A 9,380-nucleotide genomic window follows, 5' to 3' on the forward strand; every position below is an offset into this window, starting at 1 on the left:
CTTGTAGCAATACAGTCTTGTTCCAGAAGCCTAATTGTAATATTTCTACAAAGGTACAATAAGTTTGCTTAGTTATGGAAAGCTCTGGCATAATGTAAAATATAAGAAAATTAGCTATTTGGTCAATGAAGCAGTTCTCTGAAACATACAAATCTGACCTTGACATTAGGCAACTATATGAGCAGGAACGAACAGAGACTGAACAAAACAATACAATGGTTATATTCTTCAATGTTTTACTGTACATTAGTTAGTAAATTTTTGCGGTCTGACTCAATACATGCCTGTCATTACCTTTACTCAAGCATCTTAATATTCTATATGATGTACCATTAACAGGAAGTGAATGCCCTATCATGCCATGATTCCCAACCACAGCACAACTCATCAGACTGAAGCTGCATACTTTCCAAGTTTCAGCAAACAATGGAACAAATATGTACATACAGAAAGCAGTATAACTTAATGCACCTTTAAATTCAGGGCATTACAAGAAGTAGAAAAGATTTTATGCATTCTTTATTATCATTTCTTATCAGTTACAAATTGAAAAATGACAGCCCTTAGTGCAATGTCAGTTGTAATGAAGGCATAATGAATGAAATGAGATGGGACTGTCAGGGGTGGATCCAAACAGAATAAATAATAACCTGCAGTGAGATCACTGTGTGAAGAATGGACAATTGGTGCCTTATTAATTTACAGTTAGAAAAAAAGTTCTCTTTAAAATGAGCAAATGAACTTTGAAGTTTTGAACTCACAAAACTTTGATTTTCAGTACTACATTTGTCTACTGGTATGAATTAATATCTGAATTCAACTCTGACAGTTTTGCACTCCATCAACATACTGACCAAGGGTGCTATGCTGTTAGATAACAAATATTTGGCCAATAACAACATGAATGTACCTACCAAAATCCTACCTACCCATTGCTGATACAGACACTGAATCTATGTCTGATAAAATAGTTGAATAAGAAAATGAAATAATTGCAGTTAAAAAGGTTGTCCTTTAAAACATCTAAATTGAAAACTTAGAATTCCTAGTAAGCCTATTCTTTTGATGCTCACTTGTCAAATTCAAAAAATATTCTAAAAAAATCTATATTACATTTTATATATTACACAATACTACAATACCCCTTATTCTTCCCATATTCAGTCATCATTTTGTACATATAAATCTCTGAATTTGTTTCAGGAATTTTCACAATAGCAAAGAAAGGAAGTTAAAATCTTATTAGGATAGGAAGCAAAAAGATACTAAAATATCAATAAATAATTTTTGGTCAGAGTTGAACTTGAATCATGTAAACTGTAAATTTAAAGGGATAATTCAGAAGAGTAAATCCACAACAAATACGACTGTATCTTCTGTCTATTTCTTAGCAAATGATATTTTCATGGCATTTGTAGGTGTTATCTTAAATCCTTGAAGGGCTTCCTTGGCTGCTGATGATTGTACTTCTGTCTCAAATTCAACAAAAGCAATATCATGTCGACCAGGAACTAACCTCACTTCTTTAAAACCAGGGAATCTGAAAAACAAAAACAAATCATTACAGCATTTCTAAATACTAAATAGTAAAAAATCATGGTAAAATGACACTACCAAGTAATAAATAACAAAAGACACTTGCCATGTGTTGAAGAGACCCTGACTCAATGTTCAATACTTGGCAAATGGAATACATAGAACACATGAGTGAAAATTTCACACAGCAAAATTTCAAGTTAATTTTATTTGGAAAAGTTGACATATTGTTATCATTAACATTTGTTTACTCTATTTACAATCAAATGCTTCACTGGGTACAGCTAGATAAGACTGTAGAGGTCCAAACCTGACAGGTGCCGTGGGGCAAATATAGACACACAATTTAACCTAGATACAGCTCTGAAATTGATTTCAATTAAATAATTGACACCTGATAGGAATGAATTGGACCATCAAATGGCCCCTTTTTGATCCATAAATGGTTCCAGTTACAACCCCAAAATCAATCCCAGAATTCCTTTCGAAGGTGCAATTTCACAAAAGTCAAATCACTCAAGTCAATTATTATCCAGCTATCATGAAAAATGTTGGGTTCTAACCCATTTTAGGCCCAAATTCATAATCAGTTCAAGTCACAACCCCCAAACAAATCAAAGCCTTCTTTTTGTGGTATGGCACTATGAGGTACAATTTCAAAGAGATCAATTCACTTATAGTCTCGAGTTATTATCCAGGCATAATGAAAATACTTGTTTCTGGCTCATTTAAATTTATTTGGCCCCTAATTCCTAACCTGATCAAATGATAGCATCCAAAATCGATTCTAGCCATCCCTTTGTGGTACAGCACCTTGTGTTATGATTTCATAAAGATACATTACATTAATACTTAATCTATTGTCTGGATACCAAATTGTCTATGGAGGCTGTATGAAGACAACATACTGTTATGTCTGCAAAATTTTTGTGGACATATAACAATTAGTCATTTATTGTAACAGATACAGCAGATTGTATGGTCACTGGTACTTGTATTTCTTCTCTATCTTTTCACCTACATAGTGATTTTCAGATCCCCCAGAATATAATTTCTAAAAGGGTAGTAGGAAATCCATTACAACCATGTAGTAAATGAAATAGTCCACATTATTTTTCTATACTTACTGATTGAATAACATAGACAACATCATTTCATTAGTTTCCTCGGGGAGGTTGGTTAAGAATAAAATCTGATTGGGTGGTTGTTCAGGTATGGTAGTGGGACCAGCTGGTGCCGCTGGTGGAGCTGTTGGGGCAGCAGCAGCTTTAAATAGAAATAAAATAAAGAGTTGTTATTGTTCTACAGTGGCAGCAGTTGCTGTAACTATAAATAGAAATTCCATTATTTTGAAACACTCCAATTACGACTTTATTACAACCTTAGAAAAAATTGGCTTTGTCCAATATCTTTTTACTGAAATAAAATTAAAAATTCTAAGGTAAAAGTATTTTATAAGTGTCTTGTTGAACAGAATATACAATTGAAGAGTTAATACCATACACATTATGTAAATAATCATGGAGCCCAATACAATGCTAGTCATTTTTCAGATAAATAATTGTCCTTGTACAATTATACATGTTAAAACTGCAAGCACAATACCATTAAATGACTGCAAAAGTTTTTCAGTCATATAAAAATATATATGAATGATGCCGACTTTTTCCTTCTCCATAAAAAAGAAACAAAACAGGATGAGACATGACGAAAATAATCTGGCTTTTCATCTGTACTAAAAATGGTATTACAGGTTTGAACACTTCCAACCAAACTAGAGGCTCAAGAGAGCCTGAATTGCTCACCTGGTTAACCATTTGCTTATTCCAAAAACTTGAGGAATGAGGCAGGCCAAGTTAAAATTAACTTGATTGTCAAATGTAGTAAATGCTTTTAATGGCATTTTTATGACCTGGACCAGAATTTTGCTAAAGGCAACAGTTCTTGAATTATTTTCAGAAAAATGTCTTCTGACCACTTTGTTCAGTTTTCAGTAGAGGCAGCCATATCTATTCACGAATTAAAAATCAGATGTCATAGCACAATATACTTAAGAACCAATATGCTTATTTTCATTAAATGATTTTAAATGGTTTTAGAGAAGATTTTCAAAGTTGTAAATGTGGAAAAAAAAATTCAGAATTATTTCAGGAGCCAAAACACCTACATCAGTAGACAAATTGTTTTTAAAATATCTGCATTGGTAGGACTCATGATGTTGAAAAATTTTACCCCTGCAAAGCTTTTGCAAAAGTAACAGTTTTTGAATTATTTGCCATGGAAAGATCTTCTGACCCCTATGTTTCATTTTTAGTAATGTCAGTTGTATCTTATCATGGATTAAAAATCACATAAGTCAATTTGAACACATACCCTAAAGAACAAATGTGCTTATTTTCATTGAACGATCTTAAATAATATTAGAAAAGAAGATTTTCAAAAGCGTACATGTGAAAAAAAAATGCTTCAGGAGATACAACTTTTACATGAGTTGACAAAATGTTTTTAACATTTCAGCACAAGTCCATCCCATTGCGTTAAATAATATAACCGAGCTAGAATTTTGCTACAGGTAATAGTTCTTCAGTTAATTGCAAAAAAACTACCTCCTGACCCCTATGTTAATTTTTTAGTAACAGCGGCCATGTTTTTTAACAAATCAAAAATCCCAATGGTCATTTTGTGTGGGAAACAATAAGGAACAATAAGCCAACTTTCATTGAATTCTCTCAATGGATTTTGAGAAGATTTTCAAACTGGCACCCGGAAAAAATGCCCAAAAAAACTGTTTCAGGGGCCGCAACTCCTACATCAGTTGACAAATTGTTTTGAAAATTTCAGCATAAGTCCATCTCATGATGCTGAACAATATTACCCATGCCAGAAATTTGCTAAAGGCAACGGTTTTTGAGTTATTTGCAAAAAACTGCCATCTGACCAGTTTAAAACCTGTCAGTCTAGTAGTTTCAGAGGAGAAGATTTTTGAAAATTTGTCCATGACGACGATGGACGCCAAGTGATGGCATAAGCTCACTTGGCCTTTGGTCAGGTGAGCTAAAAAAGCATGAATCTTCAAATCATACCACATAACTTTACCTGGATTCATAGGAGGCATCTGTTGTACTGGTGGCTGTTGTGGGGTTGGGGCAACATTCTGTCTGCAAATTGATATCGGATTAATTAATTGAAACTTTGGTACAATTAATAGGTACAGACATATACTTGGTTAAAATTACCATGATTCTAGATCAATGAATAATAGTGTATTTCTATCAGTTAAAGTTAATTGGCAGATATTTGATGAAAAAAAAAATAGTTACCAGGGTGCAAGTAGATAAATACACAAATGAATTAATGAATACATAGTATACTTGCATATGTAGTATCAGGAAAGCAAAGCTTGATTGCCACTTTAAACATAGCCCATAGGAATATTTGATAAATAAATTAGGTAGTCGTCAAAATTATTTTGCAGTCCTGTCCTCAGGACTAATAAGTTGTAAAGATTAATTAAAATAGCCCAAAAGACAAAAATTCGAGGAAGTCCTCTCTCAAATTAGGTAGGCACAGGATTTGGACCACTGTCAGCGTTGAACCCAAAAATGAAGATTGGTCTTATTTGTAATATCAAGAAGTATTATATTTAGTAATTTAATAGGTTATTTAGCACTTTTCATCAGAACATGATTTGTAATCATTCAATGTTCGGTTAAATTAGTTCAATAACGTGAGGACAAGAAATGTTTAAAATGGACTTGATAGATCCAGACTTGATGGACCCAGATTTGCTAGAGGAAAGATCACATAGAATTCTTCACCACTAGAACCCCCAAAATCAATACCAACCTTCCTTTTATAGTTTAGAACCTTGTTATAAAATTTTATACATATCCAAGTTATCACTTACCCAGTTGGACTAGTTAAAACTTTGCTTATTAATAAGCATGTAGAATGAACTGATTGAAAATACTTTTTCTTATAATAGAAGACTGAGATTTGGTTGTTACCTTTGTCCTTTCTTCTTTTTCTTGGACTCTGGTTCTTCCTCCTTCTTTCTTTTTGGTCTCTCAACAAATGTTCCTTTCATTTTAGCTACCAAGTCAGAGTCTCTTTTAGAATACTGAATTCTCTACAACAAACAATATTTCTAATTTGATAAATCTTAGTCAAAGTGAATTTACCCTGTAAATATAAATGTTAATTTTGTCTACTCTATGGTTTTCACAAAAAGTTTGGAAACAAAAAATATCATTGGGAATAATATGCATTAGAAACAAGCTGTACACAAGATTTTCCATTAAGAGCAAATTTATCTTCATCTATACTCCAAGATTGTAGGACTTGTTAAGCATTAAATTGACAAAATTGTGAAATAAGTATTTTCTTAATTATCTCACCTATAATTAAAATCAACATAAAACAGAATTTTACCATAGGTTTGTCATAAAAAGGGAAACCCTGCATAGATCTTAATGCACTGTTTGCACTGTTGATATCTTTAAATATTACAAATGCCTGGCCTCTCATCTTCAGTGTTTTCATTGCAACAATGTCTAAAATCTGTCCAAACTGAGAAAATATGGCATACAGAGATTTCTTCAATTCTGAAACAGAAAAGGAAAATTAAAAATGCTATGCAATTTTAAAGTAGTCTTCCCTAGAATATGTTTAAATGGCACATGTGCAATGTACATGTAGGGCATGATATTTTTTTTTAATATGAATATATTACCATTCTCTCTTATTTTTTTCTTTCCTTAAAAACAGAAGGCAAGATCAAATAAATCTACACTACACTAACTACACTAAAACTGTCAATAACTAACATGACTATTTTATTTGTTTGAATTTACACTAGTTACAAGTTTACTTACCATCTTTCTTGATTTTTTCGTTGAGATTGTTTATGTATATAGTCTGATTTGGTCGAATGTCCATAATGATCTGAAAAGAATAAATAATTAGAAAAAATTCATTCAAGTAGTGTACAAATGACCCTTCTTTCTAGTAATGAATCTCAATAAAATAAAGGGCTTAGCAGGGTAAGTGTAATGTTCATGATCAACCAAGCAATTTTAACTCTAATGTTTCAAGATTAACTGAGATCATATGCCTTTTGTTTCCACTATTTTGAACAGCTTGTGAATGTTATCATTTGTTAATACCATAGATAATTTATGCTTGAGCTGTGTAAAGACTGCTGAAATACTACAAAGGTGCATAAATATTGTGTTCATTGTTATTTGTTAACAATAATAAATTGCTGATTACTATCTGTCCATGAAAGCTAAAAGATGTTATCAGAATTTAAACTAGAGGGTCTAGAGAGCCTGAATCCCTCACATGGTCAAAAATTGTCTTTAAAGCGCTCTAAAGCTGAACTCTTGATCTTACCATACTATTGTCACAAGAATCATTTCATCAATACATTGCTGAATACAATTATTCTTGTTTTGTTTGTATTTTTTTTTTTTTTAACTTTCGTCTAGAACAATACATTGATGGCGGGAGTGGAGAGCTCTTTGACAACATGTACATGCAAGTTAGCAGGTTGCAGAATGATGAGAACAAAGGTTCATCATCCAGAACAGATATGTTGTGGAGAGAATGTAAATATAATGTCCCTTTTGCATTCATCCCAAACTCAGTTCCTTAAACAAACAATACTTAAATGCCAGAAATTTAAGCAATGGACAAATGCATATGGGGTTTAAAACAGAAATATTCATTTTAATAATAATTCATATACTTCAAAGATATTTTCATTTCAAATAAACATGAATAGTCAACGTTCCCTGCAAAGCACTGCTCATGCATGTGCCTATTACAACTATTTGTCATTTACAATGAAACCTAATATTGGTCAAAAAGAAATACCTACTCCATATTAATTTATTCAAACAGGATTGTAGACAAAAAAGAGTAAGAATTAGGACTTTTCAGTCATCAGCACATGGGAGACAATTCAATTTGGCAGTGACTGCTTGTCCACTCATTTGTCGATAGGGAGCCACTACCGGCTAATCATCCACACATCCTATTTGAGTCAATAACACACAGAATCATGACAGAAACGGTTCATTTATGTTAATAATGTGGAAATTGTAAGAAATTCTATTTATACAAATATATACAAAATGATACAGATACAATTTAAATCATAACTGATGTAACAAGTAACGATTAAAATTCATTCAGAATTAATGCAAAATACACATTCAACAAACTTGAAAGACTATTTCAAACAAAGTTTGCACTTAGAGAAAGATTGTATTGGCACATGATTCAGTCCGGCACATTTTAAATCATAATGCTGCCATTCCAGACGGCAGATGTGAAATATATCAATTCAAACTGGTTCTTCTTTGTAGAAACAAAAATTTTAAGAATATTCCATCTGTTTTTTAACATGTGGGATATTAATATTTTCAACCAAGATTTAATTTTTTTTAAACATCTGGTAAAGACGCTGCATTGTCTTTGGAACCACTCATCATAACTTCTGTGACTTGTTCTGTGTCAGACCAACATAAAACCTGTCCATTTTTCAAGCACAGGAGCTTGCTCCCACTATCAAATATGCAGTCAAACTAGTATAAAACATGAACATAAAACTGTTCAATTCATTAAATGTGAACAAAGTTCGTGATGACATTAATAGTCGTACCTTTGTGAATAAGTTGGACATTTTCGTAATTAATCAGGCATATCCATCAAGATTCTGTATTGTTTTGATGTAAACTGGATGTGTGGACGATTAGCCTGAATAGGCTTATCGTACACGAATTCGTGGACGAAGCGCTATTGCCTTCAATTTTGTAGTAATCAGTGTAACCAGGTCTGTTTCTGAATGATCAAAAATGTTAGGGAGATCATTTGTATATTGAATAAATAATAGAGGACTTCATCTGTGTCAATGAGAATGAGATCAGGGAGTCTTGAGTGACCCGAGTGTACATGAAAGTCAGTTGATGTGGGACAAATGTAACCGCATATACTTCTAATCGTGAATTAAAAACAGCAACCTGACAATTTTGTGTAAACGATTAATTTCAATGCGTAAGAATACAATTAGTATTTCTATAACTTGTTATTGACCTGTAAAAAGTGAAAGATCCTTGATGAAGTCGGTTTCTTCTTTCGGTAAGCGTGCCTCAAATGTGTTTGTGTGTAAATCGCGGAATTAAAGTCCGGGAGAAGGCACGTTTAGCTTCCGGGTTTTACTGTTTCCCCTTCATGTTCTACAAAGGGACAATTGATTTATGGAAAAATAGACATGCAATAAATTACAGGTCACTTCTTTTCATTAGCAGCAAAAATAGAATATTATTGAGCTGAATAATTGCTTGAAACATATACATTGATGAATTTATATAAAAGGAATAATACATGGACTATATTCTATGTATCGTTCAGAAACAGTCGGGAAGTTCCTGATATGAACTGGTGACATAAGATAAAAATTACTAATTAGGCAAACAGAATAGTTTATTATAGCGTTTCATACCAACACCAAACATAAAAATACAGATCAGTTAAAACATCTTATAACAGTAATGCATTTTCAGAATTAATATATTATTCCCAGTCAAGTTTTGTAGAACTGGAGAAACAATATATCAAGCTTTATTATTTTAGAGGTCCGTCAAATTTTAAGATGGTGTACTTATATGACCACTGATAATTTTGCCAAGGTACATAGGCAATAGTAAACAGTCTTCAGAATGTTCTGTTTCCACTGGTACAAAACATCTGAAACTTCGAAAAAATATTCATCTTATAGACACATTAGATCTCTCTCATGTACAATTTAATAAAGTAATGAATTTGCATTATTCTTGTAA

At 32.4% G+C, this 9,380-nt stretch overlaps 1 protein-coding gene across 2 annotated transcripts; it reads right to left on the reverse strand.

Annotated features, from left to right (window-relative positions):
* Window positions 1-504: 504 nt before the first annotated feature.
* LOC148608966 (U1 small nuclear ribonucleoprotein A-like) lies at window positions 505-8,777 on the reverse strand. Of its 2 annotated transcripts, XM_088595590.1 has the most exons (8): window positions 8,635-8,692; window positions 7,418-7,573; window positions 6,411-6,480; window positions 5,968-6,140; window positions 5,544-5,665; window positions 4,633-4,694; window positions 2,664-2,802; window positions 505-1,540 (listed from the first exon to the last, which is right to left on the reverse strand). In XM_088595590.1, the coding sequence occupies exons 3-8, from the start codon at window positions 6,472-6,474 to the stop codon at window positions 1,381-1,383; spliced, it is 720 nt and encodes a 239-aa protein (XP_088451716.1). In that variant the 5' UTR covers window positions 6,475-6,480; window positions 7,418-7,573; window positions 8,635-8,692; the 3' UTR covers window positions 505-1,380. The 2 variants fall into 2 exon arrangements, with proteins under 2 accessions (XP_088451716.1, XP_088451715.1); XM_088595589.1 differs by lacking the exon at window positions 7,418-7,573 and having other exon boundaries at window positions 8,635-8,777.
* Between the last annotated feature and the right edge of the window lie 603 nt (window positions 8,778-9,380).

This window comes from Perna viridis, chromosome 8 (assembly GCF_037379345.1).
Source record: "Perna viridis isolate PV_CMFRI_1.1 ecotype Kerala chromosome 8, ASM3737934v1, whole genome shotgun sequence".
Lineage (NCBI taxonomy): Eukaryota > Metazoa > Mollusca > Bivalvia > Mytilida > Mytilidae > Perna > Perna viridis.

Coding starts and splice junctions, on each gene's coding strand:
- LOC148608966 (XM_088595589.1), bottom strand. CDS start 6,474: ATGGACATTCGACCAAATCAGACTATATACATAAACAATCTCAACGAA. Junction 2,803..4,632: donor GATGCCTCCTATGAATCCAG/GTAAAGTTATGT, acceptor TTCTATTTAAAG/CTGCTGCTGCCCCAACAGCT. Junction 1,541..2,663: donor TTGTCTATGTTATTCAATCA/GTAAGTATAGAA, acceptor TTTGTTTTTCAG/ATTCCCTGGTTTTAAAGAAG.